The sequence below is a fragment of the Staurois parvus genome, unplaced genomic scaffold (genome assembly GCF_062004578.1).
Source record: "Staurois parvus isolate SC_StPar_1 unplaced genomic scaffold, SC_StPar_1.0 ptg000668l, whole genome shotgun sequence".
Classification (NCBI taxonomy): domain Eukaryota; kingdom Metazoa; phylum Chordata; class Amphibia; order Anura; family Ranidae; genus Staurois; species Staurois parvus.
This window is the reverse complement of record NW_028318464.1, coordinates 7,739,753-7,762,414: the sequence shown is the minus strand read 5'-3', so window position 1 is coordinate 7,762,414 and position 22,662 is coordinate 7,739,753. Positions and strand designations below refer to the sequence as shown.

General features: G+C 43.2%; 1 protein-coding gene across 3 annotated transcripts; it reads right to left on the bottom strand.

Moving 5' to 3' along the window:
- Positions 1–11,550: 11,550 nt before the first annotated feature.
- BBC3 (BCL2 binding component 3) lies at positions 11,551–21,910 on the bottom strand. Of its 3 annotated transcripts, none has more exons than XM_089652008.1 (4): positions 21,769–21,910; positions 19,771–20,119; positions 16,539–16,711; positions 11,551–14,968 (listed from the first exon to the last, which is right to left on the bottom strand). In XM_089652008.1, the coding sequence occupies exons 1-4, from the start codon at positions 21,817–21,819 to the stop codon at positions 14,852–14,854; spliced, it is 690 nt and encodes a 229-aa protein (XP_089508134.1). In that variant the 5' UTR covers positions 21,820–21,910; the 3' UTR covers positions 11,551–14,851. The 3 variants fall into 3 exon arrangements, with proteins under 3 accessions (XP_089508134.1, XP_089508135.1, XP_089508137.1); XM_089652009.1 differs by having other exon boundaries at positions 19,771–20,116; positions 21,769–21,899; XM_089652011.1 differs by lacking the exon at positions 21,769–21,910 and adding an exon at positions 20,434–20,576.
- Between the last annotated feature and the right edge of the window lie 752 nt (positions 21,911–22,662).

Here is a 22,662-nt window from a genome sequence, read left to right as displayed (position 1 = left end):
TGGAAGGACAGTCCCAGAACTGTCATTAATAGTCTATTTCTGACAGTTCCATGACATTCCCTCCATACAGCGGTTGAAACAGCTGTATGGAGTGAATGTCCCAGAACTGTCAGAAATAGACTATTTCTGACAGTTCTGGGACTGTCCTTCCATACAGCGGTTGAAACATTGTATGTATTTGTTTCCATAAATGGATCCATTTATGGAAACAAATACATACAATGTTTCAACCGCTGTATGGAAGGACAGTCCCAGAACTGTCATTAATAGTCTATTTCTGACAGTTCCATGACATTCCCTCCATACAGCGGTTGAAACAGCTGTATGGAGTGAATGTCCCAGAACTGTCAGAAATAGACTATTTCTGACAGTTCTGGGACTGTCCTTCCATACAGCGGTTGAAACATTGTATCTATTTTTTTCCATAAATGACATTCTGCAAATACACTTAGAGGAGCGCTGCAGATACACTTTTTGCCGGCTTGGAATTAATCTTATTTTCATCCTACTTCTTCTTCTTCATCCTCATCCTCATAAGAAGAAAAAGAAGAAGTAGGATGAAAATAAGAATAATTCCAAGCCGGCAAAAAGTGTATCTGCAGCGCTCCTCTAAGTGTATCTGCAGAATGTCATTTATGGAAAAAAATAGATACAATGTTTCAACCGCTGTATGGAGTGAATGTCCCAGAACTGTCATAAATAGTCTATTTCTGACAGTTCTGGGACATTCACTCCATACAGCTGTTTCAACCGCTGTATGGAGGGAATGTCATGGAACTGTCAGAAATAGACTATTAATGACAGTTCTGGGACTCTGACAGTTCCATGACATTCCCTCCATACAGCGGTTGAAACAGCTGTATGGAGTGAATGTCCCAGAACTGTCATAAATAGACTATTTCTGACAGTTCTGGGACAATCACTCCATACAGCTGTTTCAACCGCTGTATGGAGGGAATGTCATGGAACTGTCAGAAATAGACTATTAATGACAGTTCTGGGACTCTGACAGTTCCATGACATTCCCTCCATACAGCGGTTGAAACAGCTGTATGGAGTGAATGTCCCAGAACTGTCAGAAATAGACAGAAACTGTCACAGAACTGTCCTTCTTCTCATCCTTCTCCTTCTTCTCATCCTTCTTCTCATCCTTCTTCTCATCCTTCTTCTCATCCTTCTCCTTCTTCTTCTCATCCTTCTCCTTCTTCTCATCCTTCTCCTTCTTCTCATCCTTCTCCTTCTTCTCATCCTTCTCCTTCTCCTTCTCATCCTTCTCCTTCTCCTTCTTCTCATCCTTCTCCTTCTCCTTCTTCTCATCCTTCTCCTTCTTCTCATCCTTCTCCTTCTCCTTCTTCTCATCCTTCTCCTTCTTCTCATCCTTCTCCTTCTCCTTCTTCTCATCCTTCTCCTTCTCCATCTTCTCATCCTTCTCCTTCTCCTTCTTCTCATCCTTCTCCTTCTCCTTCTTCTCATCCTTCTCCTTCTCCTTCTTCTCATCCTTCTCCTTCTTCTCATCCTTCTCCTTCTCCTTCTTCTCATCCTTCTCCTTCTCCTTCTTCTCATCCTTCTCCTTCTTCTCATCCTTCTCCTTCTCCTCATCCTTCTCCTTCTCCTTCTTCTCATCCTTCTCCTTCTCCTTCTTCTCATCCTTCTCCTTCTCCTTCTTCTCATCCTTCTCCTTCTCCTTCTTCTCATCCTTCTCCTTCTCCTTCTTCTCATCCTTCTCCTTCTCCTTCTTCTCATCCTTCTCCTTCTCCTTCTCCTTCTCTTTCCTCATCTCCAAGGGCATTTAAATTAAAGGTACAGTGTTCTGCACTAATTTAAAGGCTCTCTGAAGCCTAGAAACCCTTTTTATAAGTCATCTTCGTAGCGAAGAAATTCGCATCGAATCGAATTTCACACTGGAATTCGCCGAATCAGCCGAATCGAATTTTTGAGAAATTCGCTCATCTCTAGTTATATGCTTCCCCTGGACAAAACCGAGGATTTTCAGTCTCACATTCAAACTCTGAGTCCAGGAGCTAACTGACCCTGCATTTTGTATGGGGTCTTGGGTCTAATTGGGTACCTCTTCAGGGCGGTCCCATATCCTCATTTTCAATCCAGACCTTTTGCTGCTTACCATTGTGGTAGCGTCACTTGTTTGGCAGGACCAGGCATGTCCAAGAGCTTGGTGTTGAACTTGGACAACATCTCTTTTGCTTAAAGCACAACTTCTCTCTCAATTAAAATTGGCTACTTCTAATCCTTATGCTGCTAGCATTAGTAAATAGGTAGGAAAATATACTTAAGTTAAACCTTTTTTTTTTCATTTCATCATTTACTTCCTGGTTCCTAGGCAAATTATGTCATATATCCCAGGGAGCTTCAGGAGGGGAGTTTTCTCAGCTAAGCAGACCATCCTGACTGCATGCCTGAGCCAAGTGCATTTGGATTCCTAGAAGAAAATGCTACATGAATCATCTGCCCTTACTCAAGATGGCCACTGCCAGAAATGCTAGGGGGGGGGGGGGTTAAAGTGATTTTTCAGCAAACTAAAGCATGGAGACAAGGATGGGTGCATTTGCTTTGAATAATGAATTGAATAGCTCTTTTGGTTCGTGGTGCTTTTGATGCAGTGTAGTTCTGCTTTAGCGACTTGGTTTGTGTTCCCAATAAACTGCAGCTCCTGGGTGGGTGAAAGTCCGAAGTATCTTCTTGGTACGAAGGATTAGAGGTCAGAGAAAACTCATCTCTTCAATCAACTTTGCAGAACCAAAGGCATTTTGCTTATCCTTTCACTACTGGACCTTTCATCTGCGAGGTTATCTGTCGATGATTCCATCAGAGTGTGCCATGGTGGTGGCTTACATTGACCGTCAGAGAGACTTTCAGAGGCCACTTGCCCTTCGCATTTGTACTTCCTCTATCTTTACCAGTGATTTAGTGGGGTCTCAACCGGATCACTGTTGGTTCTATTGGACCTCCCCTGGAATTTTGACATGGGTTTGACTTATCTAGCCTTAAGCCAGCCATAGAGCAATTTTCTTTCCTGCAACCACAGGAAATCGCTTCATTCCCCCACAGTCAGTGTTGATGGAGGAATTCCTCCCATGGAGCCATTGTATTCTCCCGGCAGGGGGGAGCCATCCCTGAGAACACAGTGGTGTTTATTTACTAAAGCTGGTTCACTCAGAATCTCATGCACTTCTGCATAGAAACAAGTTACAAGTTTTATTGCTAAAACGTAATTGAACAAGCTGAGGTTAGAAGCTGATTGGCTACCATGCACAGATGCACCAAATTCTTAGTGAACCAGCTTTAGTAAATAAACCCCTATGATTGCTGCTAGCAGCTATAATAGCCGCTAACAATAACTGCATGTAAAATCCGGTAGCCTGTTTGTACCCAAGTTGATCAATCGATTGACCTGGGTACATTCAGCTTGACCATACATGGTTCGAATCTTGGCCGACTTGACTCATGTAATTGCCTTATTATTGCCACCACATCTGTGTGCTGAGTTCTGAGTTGGTGGTTATCACCAGTAAGACACCCTTTCTTGTCTTCAAGAAGCATAATATTGTTTGAGGCCATGACCTCTTTACTACATGGTGTTTTTTTGTTTGTTTTTTTGTTTGTTTTTTTTAAACTTAAGCTGAAACAATGTACTAGTTATCTCTGTCCTGCTCCTGGTCTTCCCCTGAGGCTCAGTTCACACTAGCTTTGTCAGCAGGTGTTTGGGAAGCATTTTTAATGCTTCTCAAACGCCTATGAAAATTCTGCACATGGCAGCACACAGTGCTGTTCACACTGAAGCATTAGCATTGTGGCAAAACTTACGCCTCTTGTGGAGTCAGGAGGAGTTGAAGCCTCCCATTCAAGTCTATGGTGCCACTCCTCAAATGCCTGGCAGGTGTTTGTGACGCAGTTGCGATGAGTTAATAAGATTTAAAATCATTATATGCGTTTTGTGGTGCGGTTTTAATGCTTGCAAATGCCTATCAACCGCCACAAAACCACGCATAGGGCGTTTGGGGAACGTTTAAGGAGCGTTAAAAACGCTTCCCTAATGCCTGTCAAATGCTATTGGGGCTTTTGGCAAGAGTTAGAAATAAAGTCAAGTGTGAACGAGCCCTAAAAGTTTTCCTTCAATTGGTTGAATGTGGTATGTGCCGTTAACTTCGTATAATTTGTCTGACTCTGTGATTCCATTTTTGGATGGTTGCTTTTGTCAAATCTTTAAATGGGCCTGCTGTTTGCTGAAAACAGAGGGAAAAGCCTAAAAAAAAAACAACTAATGCTGCCACCACATCCGATTGTTAAGCAGGTCTCTATCACAAATACTGTATATTTAACAATATATTTTTCTTTTTCAAATTTGTTGCAATCCATTGTTTCTCAAATTGAAAATGTGTACAGCCTTCCTTTTGATCATATCACTGGAGTGCACACAGGCCCTAAAGGCAGATCAGGGGAGGTGTGGGTTGATCTTGTGGCTGCCATTGACCTAACCACTAAAGTCATTATAGCAGGGACCTGCACATGATGGGTGAGCATGATTATGTGGAAAGATTCAGCTTAGCGAAAAACCACAGACAGAATGTGTATGAAGTTCATATGAGGCTTCTGTCATACTGTTGTATTGCCAAACACACTTAAAGCAAAAAAAAAAAGTGCTTCTTGTCAAATTGTACTGTGTTGTGATGTATCACAGCCCAGATAAGATTATAGCTGGGAGCTATGTGGAATCCACGCCTGCATGTAGGAACTGATACTCTAGCCATCATAGCTGATGCCCTTTTATACAAGTTCCACCTTTTGGATCATGAAATTATCTTTGTAAAAACTACTCTGCAATGTGCTATTGGTGGCAGGAATAGGGTGTGCTTTATATGCATTATGTTCCCAATGTCCAGACAATTAAAGAGAATTAAAGAGAGGAGAGATGGATTGAAGAACCTGAATGCCAAGGACCCGTTCACTCCACCCAGTCTGTTGTGGTGCATTAACAAGCTGTACATTAGGGAAAACCAATCATTTGTATGGACTTCCAATAAACCAAAATGGATTGACACTTGCATCTGCAGCATCTTTGGTATTGTACTGCAATTTACAGTAGTGTATGTTTGTGAATTGTGGTGCCCTACACCAGATGCATTCAAGTGGTTTTCAAAATAAATGGCTCTGCAACTTATGTATAGTGTGTTATCATGCTTCACTCTAACATTCTGATGTGTTTGAGCCCTAAAGAGCCTTCATGTTCTTCCCAATGTCCCCTGCATGCCATTTCCCCCACAGTCAGTTTTGCCATAGGCTTGGTGCTCTAGCTTCTGTCCTAAGCACATACCCTTAAATGCCATTATGGTACATAGAGCCCTGTTGGGCCCCAGAATTTGTTGTAATAAAGTACACTGAAAGCAGAGGTGTAACTAAACCATGAATGTTATCAGCTTTATGTATATGATCCCGTCAGTGTATGTTTGTTTCAAAAAGGAAAGGATTCCCAGAAAACAGCAGTAGTTGTTTCCTTTCAGCATTTCGCTTAGTATGGGCACCCTACCTAAAGTGCCCTTATGGTTATGGTAGAAGAGAACTTTGGGCAGATGATTGTGACTCTCATATGTATTAATACAAACCTCCTTTGGTTTACATATATGCTGCCACGTTTTGTGCAGGCACGAGAGCCTATTCATTTGAATGGACTCACGTGCCCCATGACACGCAGAGAAGAAGTCCTTGCATGTCTTCTTAAACCGCAGCCCTCGTGGGAACCTCACTTCCCAGTACAGTTGCATTTTCCAGTGCGGGTGGTGTGCCATTAGAACTAATGGCACCCGCCTTCGGGTCCGCATTTCCCTGTGCGGGTGGTGCAGCTGCATGGATTTTCCTGCGGATCCACAGCAGCACCACCCGCACAGATATGAACCTAGCCATTTTAAAGTAAAACATTTTAAATCCTTCAGGGTCCTCCTTCCTGGTGGTGACCATTTTGCAGCTAAATCACACATACTTTACTGTGTGGCCTCCTGAAATGACACCACATTGTGTTTTCTTCTAAATCTACCTAGGCAGCCAGTCCCCCTGTTCATGCATGGTGTAGTTTCCATTCACCTTTATTGATGGCAGTGGAGCCTTTTAATAAACCAAATGGAGATTATGGTGTAGTGTGCAAGGAGTGCACTGGGCAATATCTGGATCCTACGTACTTGTGCTGCATCAAATTACCATGCTAATTGGTACTAAAGCCATTATTTCCTTGATGATGGTAATAAAATAACATACCAAAGCACTTTATACAGCTAAATCGGTTTTGTTTTTTTTGTTTTTTTTTTCAGTGGTCTCCTCCCTTTACTGAGGAGCTTGGCTGATCAGCACAGGGAAGTGTCTCTTGAATATTCTTCTTGACCCCATAAGGCCCCACCTTTGGCAGGAGTCCCCCCCCCCCCCTTTCTTTGGTTATCTGAGTCATTATGCTGTATATGTTCCTGTGGAATAGAGTGTATACAATGTTCCTCAGGCTGTAGAGAAACACTGGGAAAAGCTTGCTGTATCTGGCTGTAATTAATGTGAGTAATACAAAGTGCAATTTTCATGCCATAAATACTGTCATTAACTGCTGTGCTTCATCTCTCAGCCTAGGCAACCTGAATCACATGATCTCTGCCCCCCCCCCCCAATCATTACTGCATAAAGCCTATCGTTTCCAGTCAATGGTGAGATAAGAGAGTCAAAAAGTCCCCATATAAGTAGATAATTATACATTTTTACAAAAGACTTCCAATACATTCAGGGACCATTCACACCAGCCCAGTTCAATGCATTGCATTAAGGTAGACCATTCATTTGAATTGGCTGGCTATCACACCAGAATGGACCAAAAACAGTGCCTGCAGCATATTTAGCAATGCACATTTGTGAACTAAGAATGTGCATTAGGGTGCCTTTCAGAAAAAAATGGTACCAATACACATAATGCACTATACTGTACATTGCAGTAACGCACGTGTTACCGCAGTGTGGTTGTAGGAACAGGTCCTAAAGTGCATCTAAAACCAATATTTTTTACATTTTTAACTAGGTAAGAATTAGAATCCTTGTCAGGTTTTTATTGCAGTCTGTGTGCCTACTGGGTAGACTCACCCTCTCTATTTTGTCCTGGTGCCTATTGTTACAAAGACCGAAAGTGGGCAAATCTGAAATTCTCAGTTGCTGCTTGGTCAGTATTGCAGGGGAAATCTTCCACTGGGGCCCTGTGTTCTGGTAATAACTTCATTCCTCTCTGTACTTGCTCTCCTCTCCTCCCCACTCCCTTGGCACCGCAATTATGGTGCATGCACAGATCTACAAAAAGGGCTGTGCCCGGTCTTAGGGTCCTGGCAGAGCACTTGGGCACATCTACACATGCGCAGGTAATTTCATAGCCAAGGTTTGGGACTTACCTAATGGGTGTGTGTAACAAATGGCATCAATTAGAAGAAAAAAAAATGTTCAATTGTAAGAGAGGGAGGGGGGAGTAGGCGGGGCGATATGACATACTTTAGGGTGAAGGTCCACTTTAAGAGGAAACTCCTTTTTCTTGGAGAGATCATCTCTTACATTCTGTTGTGATGGAAAATCCCCCCTCCCCAATGGGATGCAGAAAAAAAAAGTTGGGGGCTTTGTCTTTAGATAGAGATTATGTGTATCTCTTAATCTGCATATGTGCTATACTATCATCTATTTCTGTTGTGCTGGAATCTTTCTTATGTTTATAAAACAAAATGACTACAGTTCCCCTCTGAGGGAAACTTTTTAGTCTTTAGCCCAGTTGCAATGTTTCCTGGTTAGAATTAGCAGTTTACAAGTTTCCTTTATTAGACGGGTTTAAGGCCAATTGCCAACTTTGCAGCAGTTGCTGTTCCTTGCTATGCCCACAGTAAGTTTAGTACAGGTGAAGGCTGGTTTACCTCTGTGGCTGCCTCATAGTGTTTCTCACACTTGTGTATGTAAATAATGCGTTAAAAGCAGAAGAGGCATGTATGCTTTAGGCCTGCAGTCACACAATGCAGATCTTATCAGGCTCTGATGTCACACATAGTCTTGTGATCTGAGCTGGGTCAGAGCACTGACTAGAGGACTGATTTCCCGGGTCAGTGAGGACAATGTGTTGTTATGTTATGTTACGTCTGCCGCTCTCACTGGAACAATAGGGACTTGCAACCTAGAGGCCATTTCAGTACAAGCCTCCTGTGGGAATCCCAGGACAGCTGCATAGGGACAATTAAAGAGAGCGCACAGCTACCTGGCATGTGGGTGCACATACCACCTGCAGGATATTTATGTATCATTTCCTTCAACTTTGTGTGTGGAATTTTACCTCACTTACAGTATACAAATATGTAAGCACACAATGCAAGTCTTTGCCTGGACATAGGCACAAGATGGTGGTCTGGAGATCCAAGTGCTGCATTATTGTTCTGTAGATTGTCACAAGAACATATACAGTGGAATCAGCCTCATGTGCTGATTTCCTGGAGTTTGAGTAGCAAACCTTACCCACACTAGTTTTTCCTAATTAGCTGCATTAAAGTAGCTCTAAAGTCAAAAAGTGAAGATTTGCTTTGCTATAGGGAATATTTAGAAATGTTAATTATGTGTAAGCATTACTCTGAAAAATCTACCTTTTTGTCTTGAATGCCTCCTGTGACATAACACTGTACGTCCTGGTATGTAAGTGACTAGGCACTTACCTACATTCTCAAAGCTGTATAGCTTCAGTGTGAGATATAAGGCACTCTGTATAATGGACCTGGATTGGGTGGCATTTCTTGCTATGCTGGCCTAGGTTCTTCCCCAGATGGTATAGTCATGTACTAGCTGAGATTCTGACACCCTCTGTCCCTCGCTCTCCTGGCCTGAGGCCTTGTCTCCCACATATACCTGGGCTGAGGCCTGTTATGTAGTAGAGAGAACGTTCAGTCCAAAAACATTTTCACTGCATCAAGTCAGGTGCAAGTAAAAATGCATCTCCTCCATGGTACATAGTCCTAGAACACAGTACCATCACCCTTGGCCATCTTCCTGGATATCACAGTCACTTCCCTCAGATGGTTCTGTCACAATCACAAGTTTGCTACAGGTTCCACATAGGTTCTTCCTCAACTTTGGCAAGAGTCCACCCTGAACTAAGGCAAAGGATCTGCTGAAGGGGGGGGTTCGGTGGTGGCGCAAGGTTCCTACCGCCCCCCCCAAAAAATGTGGGCTTGTCTAGTCACCCTGGCAGTTCAGCCATGCAGAGGGCTTTCTCTTACTAACCCTGTGTCCTAGTTCCTATACCCCAACTCCCACAGTGCCTATAAAAGGGGCACTAGCTAGCCTCAAGAGATGTGTAGTGGGAATTTGAGATATCAGTACTGTGCTGCTCATTGTTCTCTACACTGGAAGCTCTGAGTTTAGTTTCTCTTTAAATGTTAATACCTTCCTATGCTGCATTGATCTAAACACTATACACATTCAGGAGCTGTGACTTGCTCCATCCTTCCACGAGTGCCACATTTTCAGAGGCTGTTTAAGGTTTGCCCTTGCTGCTGTCGTACAAAATGTAATTTGTTGCTATGTCACCCCACCAAGCTCTTTGTGAGGAGATAAGTCAATTATTTCCTCCATTGAAATAGCCTTGACATATTTTGCAGTGCATTTTATACCTTCTTAAGTATTGTTCAGATGAGCAATGAGCCACATCTTGCAGTTACAGCTCATTGCTCCAAGCTCCTGTGTGAATGGATGAAATAAAGAATGTGGTCATTCAGACAAAGCACCGGGGAGCTTAGGCACAAACACTTACTTTATAACAGCCACGTTAAGGTGTATGTATGAGCAAAAAAAAAGTATAGTTCTTTGTCAGTTTTCTCTAGACAAAACTAGCATCTAACCCTTGCAGTGTTTGGGGAATCCCCACCAGAAGGGTCATTTTTTTCCCCCTGGAGTTTAGACTTAAAAATGCTGCAAATCCTGCTAAAAAAAAAAAAAAAAAAAAAACAGTGAGCGCCCGACCTCCTGTGCACTCTGGTTGTGCTGCATTTACCTACTTCATCTGCCCTTCCCTGTTCAGCATGAGAGGAAAAAAAAAAAAAAAGATTGCAGCTACATTGTTCTCGTGTTTAGCTATGCGTTAAATTATTTTCTATTTTCAGTGGCAGTTTACTCTTAGAACTCGATCCATAAGGCATCTCTGACAGGTTGATCATTTCATGTCTATGGAGCATGCATACAGCCTGACCTGACCATTTTACAAGGAGGATATTATTGTTAGTAAGCCTTGTCTGCTGGCTGTTATTCTTGTGCAAAAAAAAACAGTAGCAGTAAGGCTATATGTTGCCAAAAGTATTGGGATGCCTTTCTTTACACGCACATGAACGTTAACAGCATCCTAGGTTTAGTCTGTAGGGTTCAATATTGCATTGGTCCACCCTTTGCAGCTATAACAGCTTCAACTCTTCTGGGAAGACTGTCCACAAGATTTAGGAGTGTGTCTATGGGAATGTTTGACCATTCTTTCAGAATCGCATTTGTGAGGTCAGGCACTGATGTAGAAGGAGAAGGCCTGGCTCGCAGTCTCCACTCTAATTCATCCCAAAGGTGTTCTATCAGGTTGAGGTCAGGACTCTGCAGGCCAGTCAAGTTCCTCCACCTGTCTTTATGAACCTTGCTTTGTGTACTGGTGTGCAGTTATGTTTGAACAGGAAGGGGCCAGCCCTAAATGTTACACTTGGCACAATGCAGTGAGGTAAGTACCGTTCTCCTAGCAACTGCCAAACCCAGACATGTCCATCAGATTGGCAGACAGGGAAGTGTGATTCATCACTTCAGAGAACACATTCAATGGTCTAGAGTCCAGTGGTGGCGTGCTTTACACCACTGCATCAGATGCTTTGCATTGTACTTGGTGATGTAAGGAAACCCATGCCATGAAGCTCTCTATGCACTGTTGTGCTAATCTGAAGGCCACATGCAGTTTGGATGTCTATCTATTGACGCTGCAGCCAGTTGGCAACTTCTGTGCACTGTATGTTTCAGCAGGTGCTGACCTCACTCTGTCATTTTACATGTCCGAGTTGTTGTTCCCAATTGCTTCCACTTGGTTACAATACCACTAACAGTTGACCGTGGATCATTTAGTGGCAAGGAAGTCTCATGGATGGACTTATTGCACAGGTGGCAGGGGGTGCGTGAAGCTAGGGCAATGTTAAATGCATTAGCAGATTTGAATACAATAAATTGAAGCCAAACTTCAGCTCACACTTTAATCAGTTGCAACTTTTTTTTTCCCATTTTGGGATAAAATTTTAACAGGCATTATTAAAAGTGAATCATTTTTAAATCACCCCTACCAGTGGTAAATGGATTGTCTCATCCCTCTAACTTATACATTCTGCTGGAAAGCTTGATCACCAGATGAAAATAGAAGAAAGCTAATGTAGCCATCAAATCTAAGAATTTGTAACCTGCAATGGAATAAATGCTTACTTTTGATTTGTAGTATTGTGCCTGGTCCAATACATGTTCATAAATCTACACAACACAAATAGATAAGTCAGATCCATATTTTATTGAAAAGAAATACAAAATCCATGTACAAAAAAAAAACGCAATCACAAAAATGTACAGAAAATAAAAAAGGATGTTTACATTTCACAGATGTACAGTATTTACAGCGATAACAGCTTCTCAAGTGGCATCCCCAGGTCTAGGCCAACAAGGGACTAAAAATTTCTCTGAGTGTTTGATGATTGGATGGCACCTCCCTGACAGGTCACAGGTTATTGTCCTTGATATGTGAAGTGGCTACCAAGAAATAAATATACTTGTCTCCATCTCTTTCAGCATTGCTGCTGTAAACAAAAATAGAGAACATTTCATAAACTGTACAAATAAAAATAAAATTTAATTCTTTCATAACGTTATAGTGATTTTTTTTTCTATTTTTAGAATAGTTTATAAAAATCTGTCTCTGTTATATGGTGAAAACACAGGACCTAAAAGTCATGAGCATGAAACCCATCAATTCACCAACAAGGGCAACATCTCTGATGCATGAGGCTCCTCAGGGGTTGTCCTTAGCTACTGGTAAATGATAGGCTAGTTGTCTCAACCCAAAAATTGGCTGCCTTGGTACATTTAAAACTCCAACTCCACACAAAGCTTCTTATACATTTCAATTACTCCAGTGCTGAGACTTCCCTGCAGCAGATTGGATGCAGTTTTCTTCCACAAGCGGTTCATTCACACGGAAAAATCAATTTGGGAAGAGTGACACCATCATTTGGCTTTGCAGTGACCACACCAGTTGGGCAGAAACTGGAAATTCTGATGGGAAACCCAGTCACTGGAATCCCTGAGAAATAAAAGAAGCCATCATGTAAATCAACTTGCCTTTCCCAACTGAAATCTCAGTCCTGGGTGTAGTTGGCTTCTAAATGTTAAAAAGGGAGCTTTTATTGTGTATGTCAAGAATGCACAGAAGCTGGTGAGAGTGTAATAATTAGCAGGATATTGCAGAAATAAAGGGTTGTATCTTGCTGCGATAAATAAGAGATCAAGCAGAACGTCTGCAGAAAGAGAGATAGCAAACTCTATAGTAATTCTATGTTTACTGTGGACAAGGCCTCATGTTAGTTCCCCAAATTTGATTGTTATAACAGATGCATCAACTCGTCCCCATATGTCTTGTTGGGGAAACGCTTACCAAGGTTCATCATAGTGTGGGTCTGTGCCCATTCATGTGCTTAAATCAGTCTCTCCTTTGTCTTGTGTTTGGAGAAATGTATATCCACCAGGCTCTCTCAAGGATATGGGAAGCGTAGTAACAGAAAGCAACCAAATCAGAAATTTTTCAGTGATATGATGTGGCCTGGATTTGTGGAGAAAATGCAGGAATGCACCACAAGCTACACGTTTCTTTACTGCAGAGGAAGATCAGATAATCTGTATTGTGTTATCTTTGTCTTATGAGCTCACACAATCACTATACAATTAATATTTCCTCATACTACCTTCTGACATGTATAGAACTGCACCCCTGCAAAAGATCCTTGATTATAAGGGGCCGCACACTAATAGTGGTCTGAGAGACACAACGTTAAAAACGGACCCTGTATACCCACTACAATAAACAAATCTGCTGTCAATTGGTTACTACACTTCAGTCATTTCTGCCACACTTAGTGTTATCCTATGCATTGAAAGAGACAATGTCTAAAGTGGAACAGATATCCCTTTTTTAAAAATGTGGATAAATTCCAAATTCTTGGGATGGATCATTCACAAGAACTAGTGGAGCCTGCTAGCCATAAACAGGGAATTCTTTGCAAAAATACCATGCTTCATGCATCAGTCAGGAAATAAAAGGACCGAGAGACTGATTTAGACACATCAGTAAAGATGTTTCATAAACTTGTAAAGTTGCACACATGTAGAAATGGAAACCTGTTATTGGTTACAGAAGAGATAAAGTGCACTTCTTTTGCTACTGGTGAACTACAAGTTTCAGAATGCATCATTTCACATCTAATTCTCAACATCTGAAAATGGAAGAGGTAAAAACAAGAACATTCTAGTGTGTATTTTATAGGAATAGCCATCCCCAGTCCTTCCGCTTGTGAGACATTACAATGCCTCCTGGGAGCTAGCATTATGAAAGACCGAAATGTACAGGTGTCTCAAACCTGATTTAGTTCAGATATACTATAGAGGAGTCAATATCTTCCCAAGGGTCAAGTTATCCATGCCCTTTTCCCTTACTCTAAGGCTTTTGGAAAAAATACCATTTGGGGGAAAAAAAAAAAAAAATTGTCATTCCCTCAGACCTAAAAATTTCTTCTTACCAACCAAGGAAAAAACAAAAACATAAAATTACAATAATAAAAAAAAATTAAATAAACTTTGTTCTCTTTTACATTATACAATTTTCTCTTTGTCTTTAAGCTATCTGTTCCCCCCTGTGGGTTAATAATCAGTTGTTTGCTTGTAGGAAAAGATATAAAATGTTCATGTAGCAAAGTTTTGTAGGAACGCAATGATAGGCAATTAACTCAGTAGAGAAAGAAGGAGTTTTAGTGCTATATCAGGACATACGGCATTATAGTGGCAACATGCTGAGGTCTATGTATACAGATGAGGGCCAACCACAGCATGCAAAAAGGGGGCCGGCAAAAAATTTTCAGTATGGCTTGTCTAGGTTTTCATAATTTGGCTACAAAAAGGGCAGTTGGTATGGCTCAGAATAACACCCTTTCCAGCCACTGGTAGGAGTGCATTAAGAGGGGAATGCACCGAATACAATTCCATGCTGTACTTGGCATTTGCTGGTGCCCACTATGACACCTGCTACAAAATTTGTTTCCCCATGTATTTAGTAGAAATTGTAAAGAATGTGCCATATATTTCTTACAACCAAGACTTTAATTGCTCCTTCACTTCAACATTAACACCAGTTATTCCACATTACCAATACTCCCCGATTGTGACAGCCATCATACAATGTCTTAACTAGAGGAAACCATTTTTGTTAAATTTCCACAAAAAAGTCTCTTGGTGAATATAGCAGGAAGAGAAGGCAGCTACCATATCCACCTTGTCTCTATTAACACCACCACGGAACAGCCAACGGCTGGCAAAGATCAAGAACCGATATTCTCAAGTCTTCTCAGAGAAGATATCACTGGAGAAGAGTCATCTAGTCATCTTGACACCCACTGGACTTCGGCGGTACCGTCCACGGAGACCAGTCAAGCCTCCTAGCTTCTGTCCAGCAGAAGCCAAATCAGCACACGTGGGCATCTCATAAACCTCCCGAATCTTTGTACCACATGTCCAAACGGAGGCAACTGCCTTAGTTCTGTGGTAAAATGTCCACGAGTGGGTTGTACAAGGCAGCCAGGATCTCCGAGATCATCTGGGTGAGATGCCATCGCAGAGGACCCCACCAGTGCCGCTGTGCCACTTGCCTCTGAAAGAGAAAAGAACAATAGGATGCTAAGCATGAAAACGTCCACACAAAGGGGGTCAGATAATCGAATTTACTGAAACAGCCAATAAGAACTGTAAATATACTACATCTGACTATATGCGAGATAAATTTAGTTCCAGAGAGGACAGCTGACAGTCAGCCTCTCTTTAACCTGGAATGGCTGGTAGGAGTCCTAGGTGAGGGGCAGGGAGTTGGCATGAAACAGTAGAAAATCATATATGTGTCTTGCAACTAACCAGAAAAAGTCCTTTACTGATCTACAGTTGGTTAAATGTCAGAAGAAAAATAGAAGCATAAAACTTGCAATTGGCTACCCCATTTTCAAAATGCTAGTTGCCTGGCTGTCATTCTCATCCAGCTGGCTTCAATACTTTTAGAGTCACTGACCCAGAACAAGCATGTAGCCAGTGAAACCTGGTCTGCATATTAGTTCTGGGTCACGACTCAGAAAACCCCTGAAGTTTTCCAGGAGCAGAGGTCAGCGACAGCAGCCGGTATGATTCTCTCTCAACAGGTCTACTTTCGGCAAGCCTGCTTGTAAACAAGCCACAACCTGTCAACAGCTTATGTAATATATACCGTGCGTTTCATTACATTCCGGTGCAACCCTCCAGCAGGACAAATGTTACATTGTATACACAATTATGCTCTCAACAGCACTGAATCCGACATGAGCTTGTTGTTTATTCCAGCAAGTAATCGAATGCATACAGCGGATTATTAAATTCACAATACAGTAGCCCTGATGTATTCCCAAATGGGGACAGCGCTTGTGAAATACATGGGCCCTGGGACAGGCTGCAGATTAACCCCTCACTGGCTGCGCTCTGCCTTTTTAGTTGCTGCATGGTGGAGATAAATAAGACAGATGGTGGCAGCGGTGGGAGGAGCCTGGCTCCAGGCAGGCGGCTGAGTCATAGGTTAAATATAGTAACACGTATAAAAAGGAGGAAAGGCGCAGCACAGTGAATTCACTTCTACAAAAGAGCGAGACGGACTGATCGCTTGTACAGCACTTGATTATAGGGCTTAGATGATCACAGAGGACAGGCAGCAGAGACCCGTGTACAGGGAAAGTGTGATAGTGGATTACGGCTGCTGACAGCTCTGGGTGGGAGATTAACTCCCTCCCTTCCCTGCATACTTCATAGTAACAGACTTGTATGCAACAACCCAAAATCCCATACAAAGACAGAATGTAAATCAACTATATACTGGGTACACATTAAATATCAGTCCTTCTAAACTTAATGGGGTGCATCACCTTCTGGCTGTCTGCATGTCTCATCAACTTAACAGGTGAGGATTCTTAGAACTTTCAACTTTCCTGGTCTTACTTCTCCCTCTGCAGCAAGAGAAGTCTCATTCCTCTTGCTCCACTCTCAAAATTTAAAAAAAAAAAAAACAACAAACAACCAGGAGGGCAAAATCCCCTTTGATAATGATTGGGTACACATGAGGGCAGACAGTGAGATATGAATGAGGACTCAGATGGACAGTCAAGTCCAACACTGGACCCTTTAAGAAGGTAGAAAGCTATGATACTTACTCTTCGCAGGTACCGCTCATTCATTTGGTCACCAATCCTGCGCAGTCGGAGGGCAATCTCTCGCTCTACAGGCACGTCTCCTGCCAGCTGCAGCTCAGCTTGGGGGTCATCTTGGTGCAATTCTTCCACTTCTGTCCCCATGTTAGAATGTTCATGAGTTGTGTGCCTGAGACCTGCCGGGGAAAATATAAAGAAAATTGATTTATGGACGTTATCTGCAGAAAAACAAAACATGAACAGGCAGTTATATGTAGTAACCCATAGCAACAAAAGATTTTATTAGGCCACCTAGCTTCTGATTGGTGGTAATGGGTTAGTAAACCCCACTGCACCGCAATAAGCCTATCAGGAATGTCTGATGAGCAGCAGTATTTAGCAACCGATGATTAATTCTGATTGGCTGCTGTGGGTTAGCGCTCCCCACGCAGTATTATTTAATAAGCCCGTATGTCTGTCATAATTTACATTCTGTACATTGAACAAATCTCAATGGCTGTTACATTGTATGCACGCCTGTTAATTAGCAGAATGCCAGCAGTTTTTTTTTTTTTTTTTTGAAGCTGCAAACATTATCTGCTCCAAGTAGCAGGAAATGAAATATAATGAGCTCCGACACAAGCTGTGTAGAGATTTATAAAGAATGCATGCACTTTCAGCTGTAAATCAAACCAATAATTTCAAAGCGATGGCAGTTCCATTTTTAGACGCTTAACCATTTCACTGATCCAGATACTTGTAGTCCGGCACCTTCTCTACTGAAAATGGGGTCAATGACACATGCTAATTTCATTGCTTGTAGAGCGGTCAATACAAGCATTCATGAGGAGGGCTGGAAGCTTGTTAAAGGGAACCTATACTAAAATAACAGCCCTCAATCCCTCCCTATCCTCCTTCCCCGAGCGCATAGACAGGCGATGAAGTGCTGAAATATATTTGCGACACCAAATCAATGCTCTCTCCAATGCCAATTATATCACAAAATTCACAAAAAGACTACTTGTATCTGGGAGGAGCCAGCCAATCAGTGGCTCTGCCTGAACCTCAAGCTTCATCTTCGGTAGAATAACGTTTCTAATGCTCCACTATTTGGCCAAGTAATCAATATCGGGGAAGGGCTCTCAGAGTGCCCAGTTTGTGCAGTAATAGCATTGCAGTGCTTGTTTTATATACTTCAAGAAAACTGTATGGTCGGTGGTGGTAGGGAGGGCAGGATTTGTTATTTCTGTACGAATAGCTTTAAAAACCCAATCTCCAGGCTAGCAGCAAGACACAATTAAAACAATCTACACGGAAATGGATTTGCCTGAAATAGGACTTGTAACTCTGTTCAGCCTGTCTTGTGATCCACGCTCCCTTATCAGCCAGCAGACTCAAGTCTATCACCTCCATGGTAGCAGACAGAATGGACAATAAAGCAGCACATTAGAGAGTCGTGACTCCCCTCTGTCCTCAGGTTTCCTGTGTTGGACTGACAGTGTAATGCAGCAGAGCCTATGCTGGGTCATCTCACGCCCAAACAAAGTGCTGCTGTATAGGGAATTAAAAGGAGAAAGACAGCAAAACAAATGTGGATACCTACACTGGGTGCATTTAAAATTCAATATTTTTTTTGTAAATTCATAACCTCCTTGAATAATATTGAATGTGCTAGTAGTTGAGCTTTAAGCAGGTAATGGATTTCTGGATCGGCTATCCTTGACAGTCTGTATAGTGACAATCTATCCAAATCCAACGGATGCATTGTTAGAGTTAGATTAAAGGGGATCTGCGTAAACACATTTTGGAGCCAACATGTTTTTGAAGGTGCAGGTTCCAATGCAGGTCATCCTGACCAACCCGGAGCAAATCTTGTAAGAGAGGAGTTAGGACTTTTCAGCCTTCACTGGCTGCATGCTTGTTCCCAATCAGTAAACACTAAGTAATGGGCTACTCTGCTGCAAAGGTATGAGCTACCCTAAAGCTGACCCCACCAGCAGAATTAGGGTGAGCGAAGGACCCAAGAAAGTCTGCAGTCTTTATGAACTTAAAAAGGTAAAGGGGGTGGTATAGTGTCCCTTAAAAGACCAGCAGCAACTGCTAAAGAATATTAGGTGGTTTATGGTCATCCCATCATTGCAGGTATTTCATTCCTCCTCATCAGCTCTCTAATCTCCCCTTTGATCATTCTACTATTTGGACACTAAAGACTAATAAACACAGGTGCTGGATACCCAGGCAGCTAGACCACATGAAGTTTATCAAATACAAATTTTAACTAACATTTTATACTCCTTCACATGCAGAAACAATACAACTCTACAGAGACTGCACCACACAAGTGCTAATACAAGAGGTTGTTGTTGTCGTCCAGAATGGGAATTACAGCCTGTCCTGCATATCTCATTCTAACTCATGACTGTGCCACTGTGTCCACAATGCCAGCTCTTCCAGACAAGCTGGACACATGCCAGGGTGTCATGACTAGCCTCTAGTGACCTGGCACATGGCCAAACATACAGCTTCATAAACAGGAAGACTAAGAAACATGTGTGTGTAAACCTACACCAGACACTAGTAAAAAAGGACAGTTAGCATTAGTCAGGCGCAATTTAAAAAAAAAAAAAAAAAAGGGGGAAGAGATTAAGATCCCAATAATGTCCTACATAGACAGCAATCATACAATCAGCAGATCTAGATCACATCTCTGCTTTACACTGGAGACTGCAGCTGGTCTATTACAGAGGATCATAAGGACGCTCCAGCATGCGACTCCAACATCCAGCACTGACAGACACCAATCTCAAACCAGAACTTCATTACCACAAGGTGCACTAACCCACTGCAATCAGATTTCACCTCCTATCAGTTCAGAGGTGTCATTGTTATCACTTATTAGTTTCTATAGGTCACAGCAGCAATAATTACAAATCCTGTACACAAACGATTGCAATCTAGCACAGGGTGCCGTAACACACAGCACTCACCACTTTCCTGTTTAATATCTTAGAATGCCCTCTTCTCTTTTTTAAAGGAAGCTGGTGGAGGACAAGTCAGGACATGTCTATATATACTGGCTGCAGGTAGAGCTGACAGCACTGCAGGCTTTACTAACAGTTTAACACTCTCCTACTCAGAAATCCTGCTTAACCTGCGTGCATTATCTCCAACAAGCCATACGTATAACCTGCCACCAATATAACAACCGCCACAACGCTCAGGTCACAGGCAGACACAATAGAGGCAAGCAACTTACCGTATGCAGTGGGTTCTCCTGTGCTGAAGGATTCTGGGTAGGAGCAGTGCCTTTGTTCACAAGCAGTTGAAGAAGGTCCAGATTCACAACTGTTAACCATTTCAAGTCTGTCCTGGGGGTGGTTTTGGCAAGAGGATAAGCACCTTTGACACATGGATGGTGGGGCCGGGACAGGGAGGGGGGTCTGATGGCTCACAGGCAGGTTCTGTTCACAGATTCGAGAGGAGGAGGCGGCACAGGCACCAACATCAGCAGGAAAAGTGCGGCCGGCATCTGATTGAATGTTTCCCACAGGTTCAGACGTACTCCCATCATGAAGTGCCCTCGCCATTGCTGAACTTGTAATCTGCTAAAAAGAAAAGAAAATGTGATAATTCAGCGTATAATTACTCAGAGATCAACACCCTAATATTTAATTGCCCCAATATTTATGGAAAAGGGTCCCCCATTTCCAGTCGTGGCAATCTAGAGTTGCATGCAGTTATGGTTTATATATATGGACTAATATAAAGAAAAACTTCACAGGATGTAAGATTTGTAGCAATTGATATACGAAGAACAGTGAAAAACCTTTTGTATGAGCAACAAAAATCTGAAGACCTATATAAACCAAATAAAACATGATCAAGCATAGTAGATGTTAAAGGAAAGCAAGTGACCTACTCCTAATGTAACATCTGATGTGCAGATTGTCGATTCCTGTGCTCCTGGAAGGAGTCTTCAGCGTTCCCTTGTGCGTGTTCTTTGTGAAGTGCGGATAATGTGTGAATGAGGCGTCCTGTCAGTGTCTCACCTCCTCCTCTGTGTGCAGGGCTGTGTAGTGTCCACACGAGGGCAGAGCAGCCACCTGACTGTCACTGTTTGTAAACAAATCCTACAGACTGCTGTGTGTAGATCCTTATATGACCCAACGTGTGGCGGGCTGAGGAGCCCAGACCAGGGCGACCAGAAATACACCGACACAGCACATCCTTCCTCCCAGACACGGGGACAACGACCGGACAACAGCGTCCCAACATGGGACTGATCAGTGCCTCTGATGGAATTACACCAGTGAGTGTCAGAGACACTGTGCCCGGGATATACATCCCACCGACACACAAATAGGACCCCACTATACACAATACATGGAAGAACCACACACCGACAAATGGGACCCCACTATACATGGAAGAACCACACACCAACCAACAAATCGGACCCCAGTATACACAGCACATGGAAGAACAACAGACAAATCGGACCCCACACGCATCGCCGCAGGGGGCTGCCATCGCAGGAACAGTCCTGGCATGGACACACACCAAAAATTAGACATATATATATATATATATATAACATGGACATGAAGTACATGGATATAGGTCTACAGCTGTATGCTCAGCAATACTGACATGTGAGATATATATGGGATCAGATCGGGCAATCCTGGTCTCCGGATACATTTATATACATGCACTCTGAGCGTGCAGATATAAAGGTGTATACAATAGATGTAAATGATACAATGAAGTCATGTGGATGTGACTGCCCCGTATAGTCTCTCCCGTATCCGTGTCCTGGACGGGTCACCTGTCTCCTGTCATACTAACTGTAGATACAGATGTGGTATTCTGCCGGCAGATTATCTGTATAAAGTAGTGATCGGTAATAGATACAAATGATGTCTGTAGGTGATCCCGTACCGGGCAGTTGTGTACGGAGTTGGGGGACTGATGACCGGACTCCTCCCGACGATACACAGCAATAGATGTATATACACGTGTGTGTGATCCGGGACACTCGTCGCCCCTCTGACATGGGGTTATGAAGTGGACCCCGTAGCCCCGGTGACGTCCCGCACACAGCCGGTAACCCACCCCCTCTCTGACCCCCGGTCGGACTCGGCAGCGCTGAGCACAGAGGGGCGATCTCCGTGTCGGTGAACTTTGTCTGGGATGGTCCGGCACACACCGGACAGGCTGAAGTACGAAGGAGTAGCGGCGTCCGATCACTCACCCGGGTCAGACGTGTGACATGAGCCTGGATGTCGGTGTAGAAGAGTCCCATGTACCGGGAGCGCAGCGATCACCGTCCTCCAAGCACCGCTCACACTTCACTAACTGCACACACCACCAGCCAGCAGCCAACTTGGACAAACCACGCCCAATCAGACCGGGAGACCCCTCCCACACCCCCGGAGCTGTCACTCCGCGGCCGGCTCCGCCCCCAACATAATATCAACATGTTGGGACATGCAGGGAGCTCGGGGGTTGGGGGGTTAATGTCCGGGGACACGGAGTCCGAGAACTACTATTACACCGGACCCGGGACACCCGGTCATCTCTGGACCCCGGTACTAGTTCGGTGCGATGTTCCCCCACAACGAGCGATCAGATCCGAGCTCAGCCCGGAGCCCCGTCTATAGGTGTGAATGGAGACTTTTCCCCCGGTCAGTGTAATGAGGAAGCCTCCTTCCATCCCTATAGAGGAGAGCTTCATCCAGGGCCAGGTTATGGAGGGGGAATGACCCCTCTCTCCAGAATATGATCATCACTTCCCTTCTTCGGCCTCATCCTTCCCTCTGTATTGTAGGAAGGTGTGCCAGATGTCCATTGTACTTGTGGGGACATGATTTCCTAATGACACCCCAAACACAGGAGCAGACATGTGGGGGTTTATTTACTAAAGCTGGAGAGTCCAAAATCAGACTCCCTTCTGCATAGAAACCAATCAGCTTCCAGGTTTCATTGCCAAAGCTTCATTGAACAAGCTGAGGTTAGAAGCTGATTGGTTTCTATGCAGAAGGGAGTCTGATTTTGGACTCTCCAGCTTTAGTAAATAAACCCCGTGTTGTCACATGGAAAACGCTCACTGCCAAAACAGAGGTGCTGGAGCCACTTCAGGGTGTTT